We start from the raw sequence: 24,342 nt of genomic DNA, 5'->3' as shown, positions 1-24,342 counted from the left end.
TATAATAGTTGTTATATAAGTATCAAGGCTGCTCCTTGGGAGACCTTGTATTGATGAGATGTTAGACATCTATTGTTAGACAGAAAATTTGTAAGTCCAATTATCAAGATCTGAAAGTTGCCTTGGAAACAACGAATAAGATCGTGCAAATCCATAATCATCTATAAGTTGCCAGCATTCGGCAGAGAATCAAGGATTCATGGAAATAGCAAACCTCCTAAGTTCTTGTTAAGAAATAAAGATCAACAAAAGATATCACCCTGGAAAGGTGTGCCAATCTGTTAATTGTTAGGCTAGCTAAGCTCTGAATATATGAAATCATTCGAAGGAATCGAATCGAGTCGAGGGTCTCTCTGGAAGCAGCCTCTCTATCCCTATGGATAGAGGCAAGGTCTGTCTACATCCCACCCTCCCCAGACCCTATAAGTAGCTTTGCTATTTGTGGGATTTACTGGGTATGGTTGTTCTTGTTGTTATTATTCGAAGGAATCGAATGTATCAAGATCAAATAGCTTATAAGCTAAAACCTATTTAAGGAGCTTGGCGGATCTCGCAATACGTTACACATTAAGGATTCAAGGATGTGTTTCACTAATAAGTAAAGAAGCATTAACTCATATGATAGGCAGATCTATGATATGATGAGAACCTGTATCGATTAAGGACCGGCAGGTTAAGAATGCTCAAAGGGATACATGTACCTAATATAGAGGTCAACTTGGGAGCTTGGAAAGACTCCAGACATGCTATGAAAGTTAAGTCCGTTATGCGACAAAAGAAACTTCCAACATTTTAGCAAATCTCGAGGTCGAGATTTCTTTTAAGGGGGTGAGGATGTAACACCTCGTAAAATCACGTCCAATGATGTATTGACACGTGTAATAAACCCTAATAAAGTCAAACAGTGAAATTTAGGGACTAAATTTTCGAAAAATCGAAAACTTTGATTTTGAAAGGACCGGAAGTGTTAGCATACCTAAAATAAGTTTCTAAATAACCTCTCACGATGGTGATGTTCACAAATGTGCCACTTGATGATAAAGTGTGGCCGTTTGCATAATTAATTGAAAGTTTGCGCAATGAAGGGTTAAAAGCGTCAACATGTTAATTCTTACCTATGAGTGACCTTTTAACAAACCGGGAGCTTCATGATATTTAATTATACTCTCGGGAATGCCAAGTAATGGCCAACTAAGGTTTTTATGCCTATAAGTAAAGTTACGCGCAACTTTGCAAGTTAGAGGGACTAAAAGCGTCAATATGTTTAATTATACCTCTGAATGGCCTTTTAGCGAAACCGAAGCATCGTGATGTTTAATAATACTATCAAGGATGCCTAATATGGATTAGATGAGGCTTCAATGCTAATAAATGATGAAATGCGCAAGTTTGCGCAATAGAGGGGCCTAAAGCGTCAACTTTTGAATCTACGCCATTCGGTAACCATTTAAGCAAGCAGGAGCGTAGTAATATTTAAATATATGCTTGAGAATGATTATTATGGGCCATGGAAGGCTTAGATATCATTAATTGGCATTTCGCGCTACTTTGCGCAATTAAGGGACTAATTGCGTCAAACTGCAAAAGGAGGTCGAATCGTATGGTAACGGACCTTCCGGAATATGTCCATAAGTTAAACATACCCTATTTATCCTTTATATAGCTTAGATATAGGTTTAGAGGTGTTTGGTACGCAAAAATAAACTTTTATGTCATGCAGGGACTAAAAGTGTCAAAAAGTGCACAAGTTTGCACTTTTGCGCATATCTCGCATTCTGAATATCCCCGGACACCCAAAAATTTATGTAAGCACTAAAATATTTTATTTTAGTGATCGCCATGATAAAATTCCATTCGTCGCGTCGTTTGGATCGTTTTTCGCGTCCGTTCGTGTTTCGTCGTAATTAGACGCACAACGTGACCGTACGACCAAACGAACCGACATCCGACATATTCTTGAGCATGTTTCATGTCCCTCATGTTTAGGCATCATTGTAGAGGCTTAAAAATGGTTTAACGGGCCTCAAACGCATCAGAAAGGGGCTAGAAGCATGCAGGGACCAAAACTGCCATTTCAGAAACTTAATTTCCAGCTGTTACCAGCTGTTCCAGCTGTTTCCAGGTGTTTCAAGTGGGTTTTTATCAACCTAGGGGCTGTTTTGGGGCGCCCATTGTTTACCAAAACCGTGGGTAAAGGTGTACGGTCCAGATTTGATCACGTTTACCAAGAAACGATCCTAACGGTCCTTGCTTTCCTATATAAACCCACTTAATTCTTGCTCTCATTTCACCCATGATCTGAATTGTTCTAAGTTGGGGCCTTAGTGCTTCATACCTGAACATCCAAGGTCATTTCCATCCTTGCTTGGACCCTTTGTGAGTATCCTTTCGTGCCTAGTTTAATTATTTAGCGGTTATAGCCGTAAGGTCAAGCGTTTCGATAAACGCTTTGACTTTTAAAAGCCTAATCCATGGTTCGCAACGAACATGGCTACGTGACCGTAATTAGGTAGGTAATTAACCCTTATAAGGGCGCCTCCTAATTACCACGTTACTTAGTTTAATTGTCGGGTCAACTTAAAGTCAAACGGGTTAGTTTTAAACAAAATGCATAACTATTAAATTAGAAGTCATAAAATCAGTTTTGCCACATTAATAACTTGGTGAATATTAGTTGAACATGTCTAAGCATGATTCAACCCGACAATTCTAAGTATAGGCCCGGTTCGGAGCCGAAAGTCGCGAAAGTTGACTTTTGCTTTGACTTTCAGTTCTGACCCGAATTAGACTTATTTAGATATGCCTTAGGATTCCTTTAGGATCATGTTATAGGTTAGTGTAACCCTCTGAGGTTATATAACCTGAATCCTTAGTTATTCTATTCATTTGCAAGTTTCCGTTATATGCCGAATTGTTGACCGTTATGCCCTTTTGACCTTAAAACGATATTTTTGAAAATGTGAGAGGATAGAAACCTTCACTACTGAATTATAAACTTGTCCATAAAATTTGACATCAGTTTGAGGTCTAGATTAGGAGTTATGCTCAATAGCGTAATTAGAAGCTTCTTTAGTAATTAAATAGCGTAAATTGCATATAGCCTATCTAAACCCAAATTTTTATACAAAACTTTGTACCTACTGTATTAAAATAATATTTTGGGATTTTTAGAAATTTTTATTTAATTTTAGGCTGAGCGGAACTTAGTGTTCTAAGCTTAATTCGGCTAATGCCGGTTTTGCCCTTTTGGGCTATAAAATGAGTTTTATAAATCCGATGGACCCCAAACCTTTTTTTCTACTGATCTAATATGTTAAATAAATTATTTTGAGCCTTCTGGAATTTTAAAAATATCAGCTTTCTATATGAAACCCGGAAATGGCTCCAAATCGCCTTTTTAAGCGTTTTTAACGCATAAGTATGTGCTAGAACCTATTTAAACATATGAGGTTGAAACCTACTGATGTATTCAGTAATATTTTATAATTTAAACAGTAGGAGAATATCTTAAGATCAGAATTCCAGTTTTGACCTTTTAAGCATATGTGAAATTACCAAAACGCCCTTGCGGTGTCTAGAATGATTAAGATTGATAAATTTAACATAGGATTAATACCCTACTGTTATAACTTGGTTAAATGAGTAGGTTTACTGGATTATTCAGACCTGTAACTCAGAATATCATTTAAACCTTTTTTTTTACCCTTTTAAATGACCAAAATGCCCTTATGAGGCATAGTTTGGGTTTAAAAACCACTTGGGGCATAATGGAAGGTATCATTCTGATATCACAACATGTTTAAGGCATATTAACTTAGGAAACTTGTATATGACTCTTATGGTTACTCGTTACGCACTTTATGCGTTCGGATCGGCATAGGTAACTAGTTTACCCATTATAGCCGAAACGGGTCAAACCATATCATTTCAGTCTCAAAATCCAGAATGTGATTAAGTTACCCATATTAAACAAGTATGCAAGCTTGTTGGGTCAAAACCACATTCTAAGACGGTCTTCGCCTTATCGTGCGTTTAAACCGTAATCTTCATTTGAGAACTAACCGGTCTAGGCTTAGGCCAAATTAAAAGACCCGTTAGGATTCTAATAGGTTATTAAAAACCTTCGTTCCAGATTTAGGAGCCCAGTAAAAGCTATCTGTACTTGCTTGGTGGTATACGACTGGGATTAAATTTATATTTAGCTCAGGTAAATACGTTTAACTTATTTTCCCTATACGGGCTTGGGGTACGGTATATAAAATACCGCTTGGTCGGGTAATTGACCTTAACCGGTCGGTGGTTAAGAGTAGTCAAATAACCCGTTTGAAAATGCTGTTTTGTTTGTATAATGCCTTTGGGGGCTTAATGACCATGTCCCGGATATCCTTAGCATCATTCAAAGAATGGCCACGACCTTAGCATACGGGTGTAGGCGTACACCCGTAGTGCATTAAATAAAGTATAACAGTCGGTACGAGAGGAAATCTCGCGGCGGAACTATACTATGTGGTGTGTCTATTAAACTTTAATCCGGCACGACCCGGATACTGAACGCTAACAAACATGTAATTCTTTTACAAGATTATAGGCAAATAATTGTCCCAAGTTATAAAATGTTTTGTGCCACGGGCATTCAAATCAATTTTTAAAACCTTTTCAAAATGAGTCAGTTAAATTGTATTTACCAGTGAAAACTGACGTATTTTCCCAAAAAGACTAAGTGCAGGTACTACGCGTAATAGGCTGGTTTCTCCTAGCATCAAATAGAAGTCTCGCAAGCTTAGATGCCTGAAGTCCGTTGAACAATGTTTTATTTTATTCTGCGATCCGCCTGTGGATCTTTTACTTTCCGTTTGTAATACTTGGATATTACTTCATATCGGATTGTAATATATTTTGCTTCCGCTGTGCATTTAAATTGTGTGGTTTGACTATGATGATATCAACTACGTCACGTGCTCCCCACCGGGCCCACCGGTGACACGTGGAAAATTGGGGTGTGACAGAGCCGATAGTGTCATATTCCCGAGGCAATCCTCGCACAAGTTGTAAAACAAGCGACTGCTCATTGACAGGGCTGCCGACATCATCCAACTGGGCAGCTAAGTCACGAAGGGTCTGACAATATGCCTCCAAAGAAGCACAAGCACTGAGTTTGAGGTTAACAAATTTGGTTTGTAGGGCTGCACATCGTGGGCCTTTGTTATTATGGAAGATGGCTTTGACCCGGTTCCAGGCTTGAAGGGCTGTAGAGTCGGATTCGAGAACCCGCAACAGGTATTCATCAGATAACGTGCTATAAATCCATTGAAGGACAATAGCATCAATTTTCTTCCACTGATCGTAGGTGGGATCAGTCTCCGGTGGTGGTTCAGAAGTGATGTGGTCCAGTACCTCGTATCCGCGTGCATGAAGCTGAAAAAGCTTGACCCACGCAGAATACGTGACTTTGGATCCATCCAGTACGCGGATCTTTTTCTGGATGTCGGTAACGGTGTAAACCGGATGGAGCGGGTTTTGTTGCTTGGCAAGGGAGGATTCAACCTTGTCGCCCATGGTGGAGACGGGAATCATAAAGAGAACTGAGAAGTGGCCGGCAAATAAGAGGGTCGAAACCCTAGGATCGAAATCCAGAAAAAAAAAGAAAAGGATTTAGAAGGCTGTGATACCATGTGATTTTCTGTGAATGAATGACTTTTCATTGATTACCAAGGATCCAATAAATATACAATTACAAGGCTATAAACAAGGAAATACAATCTCCTTAATTCGTGAAGATATATACAGAATAAATATAATTAAGTTAAATTGATATGGTCCACTAATAGTAGCATCATTGTGATAGATATACATCAAAAGCGAAATAATCGGATAATCCATTTAATTGTGTTGTACATGATTCGGTCGGCTCGGTTATTATCCTCAACCGAAGCCAAAACCAAAGTCATCGGTTAGTTTATTTTATTAGCCATTCGGTTTTCGGTTAATCACTTCGGTTTACTCAGTTATATTGACGGTTTTTGGTTTGGTTCATTTAATCTCAGTTGATAGCAAAAACCAAACTTGTGCTTAGAAGTATATGAAATTGATGTATAAATATAAACATGAAATGAAATATAAATATATAAAATGGAGAGATAATATATGAAATATACGAGCTGCAGGTATAAAAGCCAGAAATATATGAAAATATAAATGATTCGGTTCGGTTAAGCTAATTTTAGTTAAACGAGAGTAAAAAAAAATTGATAACCAGTTTTTGGTTAATTCGGTTTACAATTTTCAGTTCATTCAGTTTTTTGTTGATTTCGGTTCGGTTACGTTGTTTTCGGTTTGGTTTAGGTTAACGATTTAGTTATTGCTCACCGATAATCGATTTTAGTTAATAACTGATGGGTGCATGCGTGATGCGGTGGGAAACATTGACATTGCCACAGTGTGCATTGTTCGGTTGGTTAGATTTTTATTCTCAACCGAAATCGAGGTTATCGATTAGTCTATTTTATTAGCCAATCAGTTTTCAGTTAATCGGTTTGGTTTATTTAGTTAGATTGATAGTTTTTTGTTTGATTCATTTAATTTTAGTTAATAGCCAAAATTAAACTTGGGCTAAAACTTTTGAATAAAAATAATCAAATAAAGAGTAAAATACCAGAATAGTCCTCGTGGTTTGTCAAAATAACACCTATAGTCCCCACTTTTAGAAATTACACTCATGCTCCTTGTAGTTTTAATTAAATAATAAAAAAACATAGATTTCTTTTAGTGTTTTAAGTTATTATATTTAATACTAACAGTATTTTTGTCATTTCACATCCATTTAACTGAAAAAACTAACCTCCATCCACTTCAAAGACCATCCGAGTAACAAAAAACAAACCACAGAAAACATAACTGTAATTTTCAAAAGTTGAAGAATATGTTATTTTACCAAACCATAAGTACCATCCGGACATTTTACTATATATATTGTCATAAAACAATATTTTAAGTAAATATATAAATAATAATAATAATTAAAACTCGAAATGTTGATATCAAAAGGGGGCTTTAGAAGAAACTGATTGCTTCAAATCGTTTGGTGTGGCATGTATCCATTTCAGAGATAAATGTGAGTTCTCTTTTCATATTTCTTTCTTTGCAATCAAACATACTTACATACATGTTTTTGTGGTCATCAGTGTGTTTTTCATCAGCTAAAGGCTTAGAAAAACAACGATTAGGGCACACTAATTACCGTTTTCTAGGTTAACTTTTACTATATTTGCAGACTGTTAGGGCACACAAGTTAAGTTACAATTTTATCAAGAACGATTAGGGCATACAAATTACAGTTTTGTAAAGACACATTTAGATGAAAAATGTGTTTGAACAAACAAGAGATTGTATTGAATTACCATAATCCTGTTATGCAATATGTTATCAGTAACGAATCGAACGTTTTAGTAAACCGTCTGTGAAGCGTTTGGCCGGAAGTTACCAACATGACCACAATCACACATGTCCTGTTCATTCATTTATGTTTGTGAAATGTACCCTTATGTTTATGTTCGTTAATTAATGTTTGCTCTTTTACTTTTGTTTGTATATATATTTATATATTGTATTTTTAGGCTCGTTACATTATAGTCTAGTTTTATTAAGTTTAGGCCCAAAAGATTGTTGTTCACGTTTATTTTTAATTGGTGCTAGTTCAGTTATGTTCGTTTACGTTTACGTTTGTGAACTGTTTGTTTACATCATTAACGAACAAACATCAACGAACACAAACATGTTCATTTCTTAACGAACGAACAGGAACAAGAAAACCCCATTCATTTAATTGTTCTTGTTCGATCGTTTGTTTGGTTAAAGATAAACGAACATCCCCCATTTGTGTTCATTCGGTTTGTTTACAAGCTCAGTTATCAAGAATTGGTCTTCTAGTTATAGCATTCTCATGCCCAAAATTTAATAAACCAAACATCAGTTTTGAGCTTCTAAGTAATCATACACACTTGCATTTTACCCTGCTATCACACTAACATATTCTAACACAGAGATTGATTTTGAGACCAAAATATGGAAGAGATGGAAAACAGGATGGGAATCAAAATCAATGCGGTGAGAGACATGATGTTAGACCGGTTTTCTGGGGTGGACCAGAAATTGACCGCCATTGAACAACTTCTGAAAAAAATAATCGAGCCGCAAAGCCAAACTGGAAATCCACCAGAGAACATGACAGATAAAAGCACGGGAGAAGAAGGAACACAGTCCGGTAAAAACCAAGACAAAGGAAAGAAGGTGGCAGTAGGGGGAGGTGATGGCGGGCCATCGCATGAATCTGGGCCCGATAAACCATTGCAGGCCCAGATTTCACCGGATGGTGATGACCAGGAAACTGATTATCAGACCCGGGGTCCACGAAAAGGGCTTCATCTTGGTGACAGTGGTAGACAAGGGCTATCACATGAATCTGGGCCCAATAAACCAATGCAGGCCCAGATTTCATCGGGTGGTGATGACCAGGGAACTGATAATCATACCCGAGGTCCACCAGGAGGGTTTCATCTTGGTGACGGAGGTAGGCAGGGGCCATCACATGAATTTGGGTCTGATAAACCATTGCGGGCCCAGATTTCATCGAATGGTGAGCACCAGGAAACTGATGATCAGATCCGGGATCCACCAGGAGGGCTTCACCCTGGTGATGGAGGTAAACAGAGTCCATCGCATGAATATGGGCCCAAGAAACCATTGCAGGCCCAATTGACATCAGATGGTGATGACCAGAAAACTGATAATCAGATCGGGGATCCACTAGGAGGGTTTCATTTTGGTGACCGAGGTAGACATGGGCCCAATAAACCATTGCAGGCCCAGATTTCATTGGATGGTGATGGCCAGGGTCAGGGAACTGATGATCAGATCCAGCCACCAGGAGGGTTTCATCTTGGTGACCGAGGTAGACAGGGCCCACCATGGGAGGCTGGAAGCTCGTGTGGGTGGGTCGGCCTATATACTCACCGCTATGGCACATATAATCAAACTGGGCCCGGTTATAGTTTCGGGACAGATTTTTGTGGGCCTGCGTGGGTGGGTCTGCATGATTTTAGCAAGAAAAACGGTCCTCAGCTTGGGTCTCACAAATCCAAATTTAAAGGTCAACCTGTAAATAATGACATTGAAAAGGTATTGAGTTATTCAGGTGAAAAGTTTGTCAAAACGGGTCAAGATGACATTTTTAAGGAAGGCGACAATAAACCTCAAGCACAAGTAGTCACTGAAGGGTCAAATAAAAGGAGGCCCAAAACCCGAAGAGGCAAACGGAAGTTGAACAAAGCTGATGTAACTGGACCAAAAATTTCTTGTGCAGGTTCATCGGGTAAAACGGTTGTCGAAACGGGTCAAGATAAAAAAATGACAGATAATACGGATGCAGGTGGAGAAGATAAAGAGGATGAAAAAACTCATGTTTTACTAGAAGATTCTTCAAAACCCGACCAGTGTGAATGGAGCTCTGCTGTATCTGATAAAGGTCTTGATTGGAGTAAATTAGCGGATGCAAATACGGATTCGCAACATGGTTCGGGTGCTCCATGGGGTAAGAAAGGCAACGATAAACCTCAAGCACAAGCAGTCACTGAAGGGTCAAATGAAAAAGGCCATGAAGAGAATCAGATTTGTGGCTCTAAAAGAAAACACCCTGATAGCCCAGTTGGGGGCCCAAATGATGGCCCGATATCAAGTGGCCCGTTTACTACATCCAATATGCTCACAACTGATGAGCAAGAGATTCATCTTAATGAGACTGAGCCTATCATGAAATCAATCCAAAGAATCATGCATTATAAAGGGTAATCTTTATAACCCGTTGCTAAAGGGGGTAAATGGGCAAAAGTTTGACGGGTTGGGTAATGGACCAAATACTTCTTGTCCAACTGTTTTATTGTTAATGATGCAAGAGGTTTTATGCATTTACGATACTTATTTTCTTTTAAGCTTATTTGGCTTTAGCGATAATTGCCATTTACTTTACCCTTTTGTTTGCTGATACAAGTTTGTTGTTCAAACATAACTTTGTGAAGGTACAATGATGGCGATCCTTTGTCTGCTGAGGATCAAACTTATATTCTTGAAAACGTCTTAAATCACCATCCAGAAAAAGCTCAGAAAATGGGTGCTGGAGTCGATTACATCATGGTAAACCTGCTACATAATGTGTTTTTTTTAGTAGAGAACTACGTAATGCACTTTTACATAATGTTTGGTAAACTGTTACATAACCGTTTTGTGTATCACAGTTAAAACAAAATGTACAAATACATCATGCAGTTCTCATGGTTCTCTACAGTTATATGAATTTTGTTTGTTTTCACATATAATAATTAATATTGTAGGTCGACAAGCATATGAAATTCCAAGAAAGTCGATGTTTCTACATTGTATCCATTGATGGTCGTAAAGAGGACTTTTCCTACCATAAATGTCTGAAGAATTTCACAAGTGAAAAATATCCCAAAAAAGTGGATGAATTCATTCCCAAATATTTCAAAACTTCTTAGGGAGCGTTTGGTTCGCGGAATGTTTTGCAATTGGAATTTGTATAGGAATTAAAATTTGAAGGAATTGGATTTGGAATTTAAACATTCCAATTGGAATTGGAAATTGTTGGAATTGGAATCTCAATTCTATTTTTGTTGTATTTGACTGTCAAATGAATTGGAATCCATCACCCCGGCACCCACAACCCCCGGTTCGGGTCGAAACGGTACAAGTGGAAACAGTACAGGTCGAAACGGTACGGGTCAAAATGGTTCGCGTCAAAACGGTACGGCTCGTAACAGTTCGCGTTGAAACGGTACGGGTCGAAACAGTTCGCGTTGAAACGATTCTATTCGAAACCAGTACGGGTTGAAACGGTACGGGTCAAAAGCGTTCGGGTCGAAACGGTCGAAGATTTCAATGAATTTACTTTAGTTTCATGCCTAATTCCAATTCTAATTCCATTGTCAACCAAACACATGAAGATTGGAATTGAGATTCCCATTCCATCAAATTCTGTGAACCAAACATAGTAAGAGATGGAATTCAGATTCCAATTCTCTTAAATTCCCTTGAATTCCTACGAACCAAATGCCCCCTTAGTGTTTGCATCTGCTGATTTCATTTGAAGTAGTCTTAATGTGTACCATGAAGCCTGTTGATGCGCTCAAACACGTTAGGTATATTTTATTAATAATATAAATCATCAGTCTTAACCTGAAAGGCATCTAAACCATGTAACCCGTACATAACCCACATAACATGTTTTTCTAAATAAATCGAATGTGCTGGAATGTAAAGCGGGCTGGTGATTTGTAAAATCATAAGTAGTAATCGCAATTGGCCTTATGGTCTAATGGCATGGGGTGATGGTAAGAGTTTGGGATCATTAGGGTCTCAAGTTATCCCAAGCTCAAGCTGACTCTATGGGGGGGGGGGGGGGTTCCGCACAGTGATAGGTTTCCTCCTTGATAGTGTTCTTGGGTGAGTCAAGCCTCAAGCGTCAAAATCAGTATAGACGGTTGATATCTCGTCTCTGGAAGGCTCAATCAGGCATTGGGGTAGTTTCGAACGTCATTAAAAAATAATAAGTTGTAAGTTGTAAATGGTTTGTAAGAGGATTTTAATACTTTTAAATGTCTTGATTGATTATTTAAATTTTAGCACAATTCGAACATATTTAACTTTTAGTACAACTCAGAACATAGTAGGTTAAGTAAAACAAAAGAAAAAGTAACTAATGTGTACACAATAATACTCTTAATACACGTGGCTGTTTTAAGCCTGTTGCTAATGTGATAAAAAAATTTTTTAATAAGGGGATGGTGAGCAGAAAACCAAAATAAATGAACCGTAACCGATAAAACCGAACCGAAACAAAAACCAACGGTTCGGTTTCGGATTTTTAATAACCGAAAATTTTGGTTCGGTTTTCGGATAACCATTTTCAATAACCGAAAAAAACCGAACCGAACTGAAATGAAAAAAAACATATATGCTTTTGTGTTTAAGTTTAAGCTATTTAAGTGTTTAACCCATGCTATTATTAATTTTATTCTTGAATATTAAGTATTTATAATAAAAACATTAACATGTTTATTTATAATTGAGATGATTTTTTATTGCCTACAACAAATAACAAAATTTAATATAAAAACTAAATAATCTTCAAAGTATTATAAAAGAAAATTTCCTAATAAAAACCTTGGGAAAACATAAAATAGATTAGAATGCTAGGTTTATGTGAACATTATTAATTAAAAAATGTTAAGTATAATAACTTAAATGTAAACATATAAGAAAGATTCTTAAATTTTAAATTACACTTTTAATTTTTGAATCTTAGATACTTTTGTTTCAAAACCCGAAAAACCGAACCGAACCGGTGTAAAACCGAAAAAAAAAAAATCGAAACCGAACGGTTTTCAAAAACTGAAACCGACATGTCGGTTTCGGTTTTGGTTTTGCCCAAAAACCGAATCGAAGCGAACCGAACCATGCACACCCCTAAAGGGGAGTGATTTAAGCCTACTGCTAAACAGATGCCATTGATTCAACAAGGGGAGGGGATACGTTGAGTAAAAACAAAATAAGATGATACGTTTAGCACAACCCTTTTAATATAATATCATCGTCATCATTATTAGGGAGGGTAAACATACAGGTCAAGTAAGCTAACATGTTAAATAATTCATTTTAAAAAATATATAAACTCTTAATTTGGTTTGGGAAAAAATGTATTCATGTTGAAACAGGAAAAGAAAATATCAAATGGGTTCACCTGCTATATTTGTTTTCATTGTAGCTAGTGGCGATTGTAGAGGTGGCGGCGTTAATGATGGGGTGGTGGTGTTGGTAGCGGCAATTAGGTCATGATGGCAGACAGTGATGATGGGTGGTGTTAACCAATTTGGACATGTTTTAAGTCGACAAATATTATAAGAGTTACGTGTTTTGACCAGATATATAATTTGAGTAGTTCCAACTCGCAACAATCCTATTAAACCATTTAAAATTGTGTCAAATTAACTCGTTTTTCTAGTATGAGCGATAACCGTCGCATCTAAATGTACATGGGTTACATTTATGTTTTAAGTCGTTGAATCTAATGATTTAGACGTAATTGCTACCACTTAAAGTTACTTTTTTTATCGATCGTAGTTGTAAAAACTAACAACGTATGTTATGTTTCATTGACAAAATACGGAGTGTCTTAGAAAAAAAGTAACTTGGGTGTGGTTCATGTATTCACACCACCTATGTTCTCCTCATTACACATCATTTTCGTCATATCCGTGTTATTTTCAGGTAGTAACAATCACACGAAAACAATGATAGTAATAGAAGCGTATTAAAGTAATAAAATCGCATTGCGTGCTCATGAGAACATCTTGAATCGATAAATCGTGAACTAACTTGCAAATATGAGGAGAGAATTTGGGAACACGTCTTGGATGCTTGAGAAGACTTAAATATTAATATAATCACAAAGATAATAAAATTCAAATTGAATGAATAAGAATAAAGTTTTATTTCCTACTATACATTTAGTTTGTGTGTTGATTTTACAAAAGCTGTACTTGAGTTTATGTATTGAGTCATAGTTGAATTTTTTTTTTTAAATGAACATTTAGTTGTAATATTTAATATGTGTAACACTTATGATTATTTTGTGAAAATCATTCTACTTGGCATAAATTTGGAATAAATTTAGTTTTTCCCATATACTGTTCTTTATTCCAATATCAAACATTAAATCTCGAGGTTAATTTATTCGACTTAATTTATTCGATTTACTTTGTGGGCTTTGCCTAAGAAGCGTAGAAAGCGATGAGAATGCGCAACATATATACACATTGCTGTATCTATGACCAGAGGTATTTGGGTCCATTTATGCACTAAAAACATAGCACAATATATGGTATAAGTGTGCTAGTTTACCTTATATAATTGTCATCTCATACAATAAATTAAACTATGATGTTTTATGGTATATGTTTCTAAAAAAATAATAAAGTATATACAAAAGTTTTTTGAATGTAACAAAATTGGTGAACCTAGTACTTAATGTAATAAATAAATAAACAGAATGGCCAATATGGTATAGCCCAATTGGTCAGAGGGTTTTCCACTAACTGGTTTCCTCCTGGGGAGGTCTCAGGTTCAATTCCTACTAAGTGCAAATTATGTAAATATGGAAGAACACCTCTGGGAGGGATTTGAACTTGGGGTGCTGGCCCTTTGGAGTAAGCTGAAAATCCAACTGATCTACCGTTCAAAAAATAAATAAATAAATAAACACAATGACAAATTCCCTATTTTAATTGCTAACCTACAAATCAATCTTAACCATCAAACTATAGATAGATCAAAGCTCACAATGCTTTCACACTTTTAGGCAAATTATATATATTCACTTGAACAATGAACATGCAACAATGCAATGTCCATAGTCTCCAAGATGGTTTCAAAACTTTAGGATTTAAAGAAAAAAATATCCTTTTTGTTTGTCATGCAGTGATTTTCTGTGATCACTTGCCAACAATAGACATCCAGATAACCTTCTTCATGTCATGATTCTGCTGTTTCTTTTCCCGCCTTCTGATCAAACTCGATCCTCTCTCGCTTTTTTGGCTACCCATTTGTCATTTAAGGTAAAAGAAACCAATATTATAGGAAGTGTTACTTTGGTAGACATCATCCTCATGTTGAGTATCATATTTCAGTATTTAGCTTGTTGATGTATTTGTGGTTAAAGTCAACTAGTTGACTTACATGACTTTGACTTTGGTTGTGTCAACTGTCTATTACAGAATGATTTATGAGGTTTGAATGCTCCTCTGAAGTGGAACAGAAACTACAAATGGCAAGGAAGAATTTTAGCTACTCATCAACATTGTTAATTGTTCTTTTGACCGTTGGTTCGTTCTTTGCGACATATAATTTAATAACAATGGCAATTCACAACAAGATGCTGAATTCTGGAGGGTTATCCAATGATCCTGATTTTACGATGCCTGATAATATGGAAAGATCAACGGGTACGAAGGCGTTATTCCATGTTGCATTGACAGCTGTAGCTCATCCTTATAGCCAATGGCAATCTCGAATTATGTATTATTGGTATAAAAGAATGAAAAGTATGGCTGGATCTGAGATGGGATCATTCACCAGGATTCTGCATTCGGGCCAGCCCGATAATCTGATGGATGAGATTCCGACTTTTGTTGTTGACCCGCTTCCAGATGATAGAGTAAGAGACTAAATCTTTTTTTTTTCCTCCATTTTAGTTCTTGTATATGGTTATGTGCCATGTGTTAGAAAGTTCTTGCCACGTCATCATAGTATGGTTTATACTACAGGTGGTAAAATGGGTGGGTCACGAGTCAAACGAGTAACCGCTTCGTATGGTCAAACAAGTAACTTTCGGATATGGGTCAAAAGATGTCTGAGGTGGGTGGGTCACAGGTCAAACGGGTAACCTTTTCGTATGGGTCAAACAAATAACTTTTGGGTATGGGTCAAAAGATGTTTTGAGTCAGGTGGGTCACGGGTCAAACTGGTAACCTTTTGTTACGGGTCAAACAGGTATCTTTTTGGTGTGGGTCAAAAGATGTCTAAGTCAGGTGGGTCATGGGTCAAACCGGTAACCTTTTATTATGGCTCAAACAGGTATCTTTTTGGTATGGGTCAAAAGATGCATGATTTGGGTGGGTCACGGGTCAAACGGGTAACCTTTTGGTATGCGTCAAACGGGTACCTTTTTGAGTGCACTTTGGTTGACTTTCAACCCATTTAATATATAAATAAAGGATGTTGGATGTTGGAACTTGGAAGCCATTTAATATACTTCTAGAAACTTTCGACCCGTTTGACCTGTTTTCGTATATGTATAATTATATTATATGTCTTTGCTTTTATGACATGTATTGTCTATGGTATGCAGGGGTACATAGTTTTAAATAGACCTTGGGCCTTTGTGCAATGGCTAAAGAGGGCTACTATTGAAGAGGAGTGAGCATTTTTATACTAATTACACATTCCTAATCATATTAATCTCAACAAATTAATGAATGTTTTGTTCTTTGTAGATACATTATGATGGCAGAGCCTGACCACATATTTATAAATCCGCTCCCGAATTTGGCCCGTGGGATAGTTCCTGCCGGATTCCCATTTAATTACATACTTCCTTCTGAATACGAAGAAATAATCCGAAAATACTTCCCTAAGGAGAATGGACCAATAACTAATGTTGACTCAATTGGTAATTCTCCTGTTATTATAAGAAAGGTACTACTGCAATAGTTTTTCTAGACTTCACTTAGCTTTCAAGTTTCTTGAGTTTATCTTTGTATAAAAGTAGTAGAGGTGGCAAAATGGATGGGTCGTTAGTGTAACGGGTCATGGGTAATTCTTGTTAAGAGTCGAAACGGGTTAGGTTGGCCTGAAAACTAAGATTTATATAATTTCAATAATTAAGTAAGTTTTCAAAACAGGCTTGATATCATAAAACATCAACATGCTTTCTTATTTATACGGAAAAAATCCCTTAACCCAATTTTCGTATGTTAAAGTCCCTAAACTTATTTAGAATTCATGTACTTGTGAAAAAATATTTAAAATAATAATTTGTTATTACTAGTCTTAAATTTGTCAAAATAAGATGGTATAACTTTTTTTCTCACAAAAAAAATAAAATAAAATAATTAATAAATAAATAAATAAAATTGAATGTATTTTCATCAAATTTTGACTAATTTAAGGGGTAATAACTAATAAGTTATTATTTTAAATAATATTTTACAAGTACAAGCATTCTAGATAAGTTTGGGACGTTAAAATAGCAAAATTCGGATGGAAAACTTTTCGTGTTTTTTTACATGTTTAGGGACCTGAATATACGAATATCATGCAGAGGGACATTTTTCGTTAAAATAAGAAAGTATGTTGGTTCTTTATAATATCAATCCTTCAAAATAAAATGATTTAGGATGTTCATGCATTACACTTTGGGCGACTTTTGACCCATTTGACCCTTCTTTAGCTAATACTTATGATTTTACCCGTTTGAGCTTTTGGAGATGAAGTAATGCAATTGAGTCTGAAGTAAAATTATGCAGGATCTACTCGAAAAAATTGCTCCCACATGGATGAATGTTTCTATAAGAATGAAGGATGATCCCGAAGCTGATAAAGCTTTTGGATGGGTGCTAGAAATGTGAGTTAAAGTTCATAAAGATGATTGACCCGTTTACATATCGCGTGCTTGGTCAAAACATTTGACTTTTATGTCAGGTATGCATATGCTGTGGCCTCTGCTTTGCATGGCGTAAAACACATTCTTCGCGAAGATTTTATGCTCCAGGTGTTTTAAATTTATTTTTATGATAAATCTGTATTAATCAGAAGCCTAAATTAAAAAGATTATAGCGAAGTTAAATAATGTTTTAAAAAACTTTTGGCTTCAATATGTCCAGCCTCCATGGGACACTGAAACTGGCAAAAGGTTTATCATTCATTACACTTTTGGTTGTGACTACAACATGAAGGTAATTTGCCTACTCTTATCATCTTATGCATATGCTTGGATTTAAAAGATGAGGTGGCAGTTTCGACCCATTTTTTACTGGGTCGATTTGGTTGTCTTTTATCTCAAACGGGTCAAAGTTAATTGTTTAGCTAAAAGGGGAACATGTAAAACGGGTCGAACATATCAAACTCCAAATTCTATATTTAATGCATACAACCCCTAGGTCGTTTTGTTCAAAGATTGTTTGTTATCACATTGATCACATTAATTATTTTGGAAAAAAAAAATCAAAAATGGACCAAAAAGTTTTATCGGGTCAACCCGGCCCGTCACTAAAAATGTCTTTTTAAATCCTAACCCATTTTAATCTATTACTCAACACGCGCATCTAGTTAAAATACTTATGCTTGAAAACGTTGAAGCTTCGGTTTTGATATATTTTCTGTTAAAACTTAAAACTATTGATTTTACAGGGCGAGTTAACATATGGAACAATTGGCGAATGGAGATTCGACAAGAGATCATATTGGAACGTATCTATTCCAAGAAATCTGTCTATGCCCCCGCCCGGGGTTCCCGAAAGTGTGGTAAGTATACTTATGATAAATAGCTTTTGTGCATATCCATACACTTCGGGTGCCTTTCGGCTTCATTTTTGACCCGTTAGCCAACCCGCCCGTATTGCCAGCTTGGTTTGACCCAATCTCAAGTTCTTATTCAATGTATGATGCAGGTGACTCTTGTAAAGATGGTGAATGAAGCTACTGCTAACATTCCAAATTGGGATATAGAATAACCAAGGGTATACAAAAGTGAAATGAGGAAATGAAATACACAATCTTTATAAAGTTTAATTGTTTAGAATGTAGAAATGAAATGAGAGGAACTTTATTTTTTTAGAATCAATTAAAGGTATTATTATCATTATTTATAGATTTTTTTTTACTCCTAGTAACTAACTAGGGGTGAAGGTATTTTAAGATGACATGACAACGTGACATTTAATGATCTTAATTGTTTGATAAATATGACAGTGAATATGGTGTTGTCATGCATCTAAGATTAGATGCTAAACCTCTTAAAATTACGTGACTTTGGTCAAACTCAGTCAAAACATCACTTTAGGTAAATACCCACTAACAATTTTTCCGTTCGCATAAAATTTGTTTTGTTCACAAAATACTCTCTTAGCATGATTCCTGCTTGTGTGATGATGTGATTATAACTTTTCCGGTCTAAGTTGTGAATGAAAGAAGTTTTCATCCAAAGAGTAAAGTTTGGAAAAATAGTTTTCAAATATTTTACAAAAATGACAGTTTTTATTTAAATTTACTAAGTCGATGTAGTTCTAATAGTTTTCACGTCTAAGGTTAGGCGTGTGACAACGCTATTTTCACTATTGACATACTGATAATAACATATGAATTTTGAGAGGCATATATGGGTTGCAATTAGACCTGGCAAACGGGTTGGGTCGGGTCGGGTCGGGTCATGGGTCAAAACGGGTTCGGGTCGAAACGGGTTCGGGTCAAAACGGGTCAATTAAAAAAAGGGTTGTTTTGGTTCGGGTCGAAACGGGTTCGGGTCAAAACGGGTTCGGGTCAAAACGGGTTCGGGTCGGAATGGGTTCGGGTCAGAACGGGTTTCGGGTCAGGTCGGGTCGGGTTGGTTAAAAATTGTTTTTTTTTTTTTAAAAAAGTGATTGTACACCAAGGAGGTTAACGACCTATACAGTGCCTTCACTAACTCGATTAACCCAACATGGAGAAGTTGATCATTTGTTGTCTGTGAGCATTTTACTCCATGAAGTCTTTTGAATAGCTGCATCTATAAAATCTTGTTGTCATCAAAACGACATTTTTACCCTTTGAATCAACACTGGTATATTATTATATTATCATTTCTAGACAATGGATTTATCTTCTAATTATATTCAGGTTTAACAGCGTGTCGTGCACTAACATAACAGAAATGATAATATAACAATACAGTGCCTTCAGAAACTTGTTGGTTCCTTCTTCTCACCAGATGCCAAGTGAGCAACAACAAAGTAGAAGCTTCTTCCTTCGATCTCCATGCTAACTGATACCGACCGGGTTTCGGGTTGGATCAGAATGGGTTTCGGGTCGGGTACGAGTCAAAACAGCTCGCGTCGAAACGGTACGCATCGAAACGGTTCGCATCAAAATGGTTCGATTCGAAACGGTACGGGTTGAAACGGTTCGCGTATTCGAAACGGTACGCGTCGAAACGGTTTGCGTCGAAACGGTATGCGTCGAAACGGTTCGCGTCGAAATGGTTCGATTTGAAACGGTTCGCGTCGAAACGATACTGGTCAAAACGGTACGCGTCGAAACGGTACGGGTCGAAACGGTACGAAACTCATCCCGACCCGAAACTCATCTCGTGCGGAAACTTGTGTCGACCCAAAACCCGTTGCGATCTGAAACCCGTCCAGTACAGAAACCCGTGTCGGCCCGAAACTCGACCCGAATCGACCCGTTCCGATCCAAAACCTGCGTCGTGCCGAAAGCCGTCTCGGCCCGAAACTCAATTTGAACTGAACCCGTTCCGATCCAAACCCGTCTCGTGCGGATACTTGTGCCGGCTCGAAACCCATTCCGATCCGAAACCTGACCCGTTTCTTTAAAACACTAACCCACATCGACCCATTTCTCTAATGTTGTCGACCCGTTTTGACCCGAAAATAACAAGATGAAATTTCAAGTGACCCATTGTGACCCATTTAATTAAAATATCTTACCCAAACCAACCCATATAATTTTAAAAACAACCCAAACCAACCCATTTGGAAGGCTTTGGGTCAAGATTGCCCCCTCTAGTTGCAATCTAGGGTTTTCAGATATGATTTTCATATGAACGTGTTTGTTTTTGTATAAACGTTCTTCAGATCTTCACTTTTGTGTGCTTTCACGTGTTTGTCTGTTTTTAAATCCATATTTTGTGTCGGGTTGGATTTTATGACTAACGGGGATGGGGAGTTGGCAATGGTCGGTCAATGATTGTGAATGGTGGTTGTAGACAGTGTTCATGAAAAATTAGGGGTTGTTCATGGAGGAGTGAAATAATGCAAGGGCTTTGTTAGATATTTTAGTGTAATCGAGATTAACTTCAAAGGGAATTATCATATACATCGAACAAGTTAGGAGGTGCGGGAGTGCATACTTGTTCAAGTTGTTATAATTCCAAGTATTCGGGCGGAGCCCCCGAATGGGGGTTCCAAGGGGGCGACGCCCCCTTGGCGGGGGTCCGTGGGCAGTTAACTGCAATTCAATCCCAAAATTCGTATACACAGTTCTTGGTCATTTTTTCTTAGTTCAGTTACGAATTCTCAATACACATACTGTCGTTCTATTTATCGAATTCAGAGTTTTATCCAATTGAATTATTCGGTAGAACCACCGAAATAATTAGATCTGAGAGTGATTACACGCCTCTCTGATTATCCAGTTTTGTAAAATTTCCCAACAGGCTTTGAGCCCTCACTTTCCTAAGACCTCATATTCCAAAAAAAAAAAAAATTGTAAGTAATTTGAGATTTTAAGCTTTAAGACTGTTGACAGTAGGATTTATAGTCTATAACTATAGATACATACGTAAATAGTCTAGTTTTAATATTTGCTTTGGCTTCAAAAATGCTTGAGAAAGACCCAAAAAAATTATGAAGATGAAAATAAAAAAATGTAATGGAAAATAGTTATAGAAATCGGTCTAGATATAGTCAGATAAGTCAAAGGAGTGAAGTGGCAATGAGACAAACCAAGTTGGATCTAGCCAGTGGTGGAGCACATTGTGAAGTAGCAGTTCACACCACTGCACCCATCAGTACCATTATTAGTTCTTAGATTTTTCATTTTAAATAACACATTTAATCTATATTATTTGATTTTTATAAAAGTTCTGTTTTTTTTTTTTATCACAAACAAGTATTAAATATGGTTGTTAAAACAAGTCAAAATACACTGTTTATCAAAATTAAAAATAGAAGACAAAAAAAAAAAAAAACTAATCTTCCTAGTCCTTTCTGCTCTCTTATCAATCATCTGACAAGCTTGCATCTGTCAGCATTCAACGAAATGCATAAGACTTACCGTTGGGGGTCAGACACGTGTCTGAGCCCCCCGAAGACCACCAGAACCCGTTGGATTATCCCATCAAAATATCTCACGTGAAGGTTAAGGTTTTGGTGGTTATATAAGAATGAAAAACGATGATCAGAGGGACAACCCATGTATCTCATTTACTACACTCACATTTACTACTCTCACATTAACTTCCGACCAATATTCCCACACATTTATCACACAAACCACATTTATTAGATTCACACCTTAGAGGAAGCATCCCGGTGATCATACTCATCGGGATAAACTCCTCAACTCTTCCGGCAAGTTTACTTATTCTCACGCCGGAGCTTGGTCACGGATCCCCCATCCGGGGCCCTCCGTGGCGAGGCTAACGGTTTGCTCTTTTGCAGTAGCGAAGGTAAAAGACTCTTGACGTCAGCGAAGATCCATCTAACGTCATCCGGGATTTGGGTATTCGACATTGGCGCCATCCGTGGGACATCAGCCTGTCCGGTGTTCCCACATCAAACTCCGACGTTAAGAGTAGCTTATCTCACCAACAACAACATGGCAACCCCACCCAACTCACGTATCACCCAGACGGCACAGAATGATCTGGATAGGGTCACTGTAGAAGACATAACTCATGAAGAAGGCAACGAGAACCAGGTGGAAAACCCAGAAAGAACGGAACACATCACTCCAGATTTTGTGGCCATGCACAGAGAAAAGTTAACAAAATGTCTCAAAGATTTAGAAAGACGAGAGACGCTCAACAGCCTCAGGGCTAGACTTTCCTTTGACACACCCTTCAACCAGGAAGGGACGGACCTTCAAAACAAAAGCAACAGTGGTGACCCACTGGAAACATTCATGACTGCCCTTAGACAGATGTCTTCAGAAGAAAGGGAAGACCTCATCACAGGAAAGAAGCCAAAGGAAAAGGGAAAGGAAAAGGATAACCAAAGTAATGATGGCCTGGACCAACCCTATCTGCCACGGGACTTAGCTGAGGTCTCAAAGTTCACACGGAGGATCGCAGAAGCACCGATGCCCCCTAAGACAAAGCTACCCCCAAACTTTGATCGCTATGACGGGACAAGAGACCCTGAAGATCACCTCCATGCCTTCAGGGGAGCGGGACAACTTGGGCGATGACCCATGCCTGTATGGTGCCACATGTTTGTACAAACTCTGACGGAGGGAGCCCGGCTCTGGTTTGACAGCCTCCCTCCGGGGGGAATCGACAGTTATAAAGAGCTAAGCGAGAAGTTCCTCAGGAACTTTGGTCAGCAGAGAAAAGTGGTCAAGAATCCAAACGAGATTCTACACATAAGGCAGCGGGACAATGAGCGAATAGACCAATACATGGAGAGGTTTATCAAGGAGAGCATGAACATCAAGGATGTCCCGAAGGTCATGAAGATTAGCAGTTTCATAAACGGGCTAAAGCATGCACAGCTGTGTGAGAAACTGGGGGAGGAGTTCCCCCACTCGTTTGACAACCTCATGGACAGGGTCAGAGCCTTTGTCAGAGGAAAAGACACAGTCAACAAAGCCAAGGAGACGGACGTCACACCTCGAAGAATCACCCCAGCTGTAAAGCCTCCTGACAAAGGTACACCTTACTCCAGAAAACCCACTTTTGATAGAATGTTGCACGACAGGGCAAGGCCTTCGTACTCCCCATATAGACCCCAGGGGAGAGGTCTCCCTCCTTACTCTGATAATTTCACCCCTCTCACTAAAACCCCTAGCGAGATACTGGCTACTGAGAGGGTAAAGAACTCCTTCCCAATGCCACCACCCATAAAACCTGGGCCAAAGGCACAACCAAGCGAGTATTGTGACTTCCACAAAGGCTTTGGGCATAAAACTGATGACTGCATGTATCTAAAGAGAGAGATAGAGGCTGCAGTGAAAACAGGAAGGCTGGCCCACTTGGTCAAGGAAATCAAGGAGGGAGGAGGGGATCGCAAGGGAAGAGATGCAAGGGAGCTTGGGAGGGCAGATGTGGATATGATTAGAAGGAGGAATGAATCCGATACCACCCGGAGTGTAAAAGCCAGGATCCTGGGCTCCCCGAACTGCATGAAAGCTCCCATCCTCATGCCACACTTGGAGGAAAATGAAGTACAATGACTTCCCCTCAACATCTCGGCCATAATAGCTGGCCACAAGGTATCCCGAATACATGTGGACGGAGGATCTGGTGTCGAGGTAATATATGAGCATTGTTTCCTCAGATTTGACAGAGATGTAAGAGATCGGCTTGAAGAAGACTCCATCCCATTAGTGGGATTCAACAACAGTGTATCACACCCCCTGGGAAAAATCAGGCTCCCATTCACAGTTGGGATGGGGGATCGGGTTCGAACAATAAACCTGACCTTCACAGTGGTCCGGGCACCCTCAAAGTACAACGCAATCTTAGGAAGACCTGGAATCGGGGACTTACAGGCGCAGGCGTCCACCCCCCATGGAGCTTTAGTGTTCCAAACACCGAAGGGCTTAGCCTGGGTAAAATCTGTATACGAAGTGATTTCTTCAGTATCCGAAGGGGAAGCATCCGAGAAGCCCCGGAAAGAGGGGGTCGAGGAATGGGTCCTTTGTGACAGGTTCCCAGAGCAAACAGTCAAAGTGGGGAGTCACCTAAGCGACAAATGCAAGAGTGCTCTCAAGGAACTACTCCTC

General features: G+C 38.2%; 4 protein-coding genes across 4 annotated transcripts; 3 read left to right on the top strand and 1 right to left on the bottom strand.

Moving 5' to 3' along the window:
- Nucleotides 1-4,518: 4,518 nt before the first annotated feature.
- On the bottom strand, nucleotides 4,519-5,556 carry LOC110913804. Its single transcript, XM_022158624.1, has 2 exons — nucleotides 5,056-5,556; nucleotides 4,519-4,554 (listed from the first exon to the last, which is right to left on the bottom strand). The coding sequence occupies exons 1-2, from the start codon at nucleotides 5,554-5,556 to the stop codon at nucleotides 4,519-4,521; spliced, it is 537 nt and encodes a 178-aa protein (XP_022014316.1).
- Nucleotides 5,557-7,010: 1,454 nt separating this feature from the next.
- On the top strand, nucleotides 7,011-11,250 carry LOC110911778 (eukaryotic translation initiation factor 3 subunit A). The gene is made up of 4 exons (XM_022156427.2): nucleotides 7,011-7,111; nucleotides 8,040-9,839; nucleotides 10,071-10,185; nucleotides 10,383-11,250. The coding sequence occupies exons 2-4, from the start codon at nucleotides 8,062-8,064 to the stop codon at nucleotides 10,545-10,547; spliced, it is 2,058 nt and encodes a 685-aa protein (XP_022012119.1). The 5' UTR covers nucleotides 7,011-7,111; nucleotides 8,040-8,061; the 3' UTR covers nucleotides 10,548-11,250.
- A 3,098-nt stretch (nucleotides 11,251-14,348) lies between these two features.
- LOC110913803 (hydroxyproline O-arabinosyltransferase PLENTY) lies at nucleotides 14,349-18,487 on the top strand. The gene is made up of 9 exons (XM_022158623.2): nucleotides 14,349-14,681; nucleotides 14,841-15,280; nucleotides 15,974-16,041; nucleotides 16,119-16,320; nucleotides 17,151-17,248; nucleotides 17,326-17,395; nucleotides 17,508-17,579; nucleotides 18,034-18,147; nucleotides 18,294-18,487. Exons 2-9 carry the CDS (start codon nucleotides 14,849-14,851, stop codon nucleotides 18,354-18,356), a joined length of 1,119 nt encoding a protein of 372 aa, XP_022014315.2. The 5' UTR covers nucleotides 14,349-14,681; nucleotides 14,841-14,848; the 3' UTR covers nucleotides 18,357-18,487.
- A 4,322-nt stretch (nucleotides 18,488-22,809) lies between these two features.
- On the top strand, nucleotides 22,810-23,790 carry LOC110913802. Its single transcript, XM_022158622.1, has one exon. The coding sequence runs from the start codon at nucleotides 22,810-22,812 to the stop codon at nucleotides 23,788-23,790; it is 981 nt and encodes a 326-aa protein (XP_022014314.1).
- The last annotated feature ends 552 nt before the right edge of the window (nucleotides 23,791-24,342 follow it).

The sequence above is a fragment of the Helianthus annuus genome, chromosome 15 (assembly GCF_002127325.2).
Source record: "Helianthus annuus cultivar XRQ/B chromosome 15, HanXRQr2.0-SUNRISE, whole genome shotgun sequence".
Classification (NCBI taxonomy): domain Eukaryota; kingdom Viridiplantae; phylum Streptophyta; class Magnoliopsida; order Asterales; family Asteraceae; genus Helianthus; species Helianthus annuus.
The sequence above is the reverse complement of the archived record's forward strand: the minus strand, read 5'-3'. Positions and strand labels throughout refer to the sequence as shown.

What these genes read in the sequence shown, in the direction of transcription:
- LOC110913804 (XM_022158624.1), bottom strand. Translation starts at nt 5,556, where the DNA reads ATGGGCGACAAGGTTGAATCCTCCCTTGCCAAGCAACAAAACCCGCTC. An exon ending in CTGTCAATGAGCAGTCGCTT is followed by an intron (nt 4,555 to 5,055) that starts GTTTTACAACTT and finishes CATGTTTGTTAG; the next exon opens with CGTTCAGTATCCGGGTCGTG.
- LOC110911778 (XM_022156427.2), top strand. Translation starts at nt 8,062, where the DNA reads ATGGAAGAGATGGAAAACAGGATGGGAATCAAAATCAATGCGGTGAGA. An exon ending in AGAATCATGCATTATAAAGG is followed by an intron (nt 9,840 to 10,070) that starts GTAATCTTTATA and finishes AACTTTGTGAAG; the next exon opens with GTACAATGATGGCGATCCTT. An exon ending in CTGGAGTCGATTACATCATG is followed by an intron (nt 10,186 to 10,382) that starts GTAAACCTGCTA and finishes TTAATATTGTAG; the next exon opens with GTCGACAAGCATATGAAATT.
- LOC110913803 (XM_022158623.2), top strand. Translation starts at nt 14,849, where the DNA reads ATGAGGTTTGAATGCTCCTCTGAAGTGGAACAGAAACTACAAATGGCA. An exon ending in AGGGCTACTATTGAAGAGGA is followed by an intron (nt 16,042 to 16,118) that starts GTGAGCATTTTT and finishes TGTTCTTTGTAG; the next exon opens with ATACATTATGATGGCAGAGC. An exon ending in CCGGGGTTCCCGAAAGTGTG is followed by an intron (nt 18,148 to 18,293) that starts GTAAGTATACTT and finishes TGTATGATGCAG; the next exon opens with GTGACTCTTGTAAAGATGGT.
- LOC110913802 (XM_022158622.1), top strand. Translation starts at nt 22,810, where the DNA reads ATGCCTGTATGGTGCCACATGTTTGTACAAACTCTGACGGAGGGAGCC.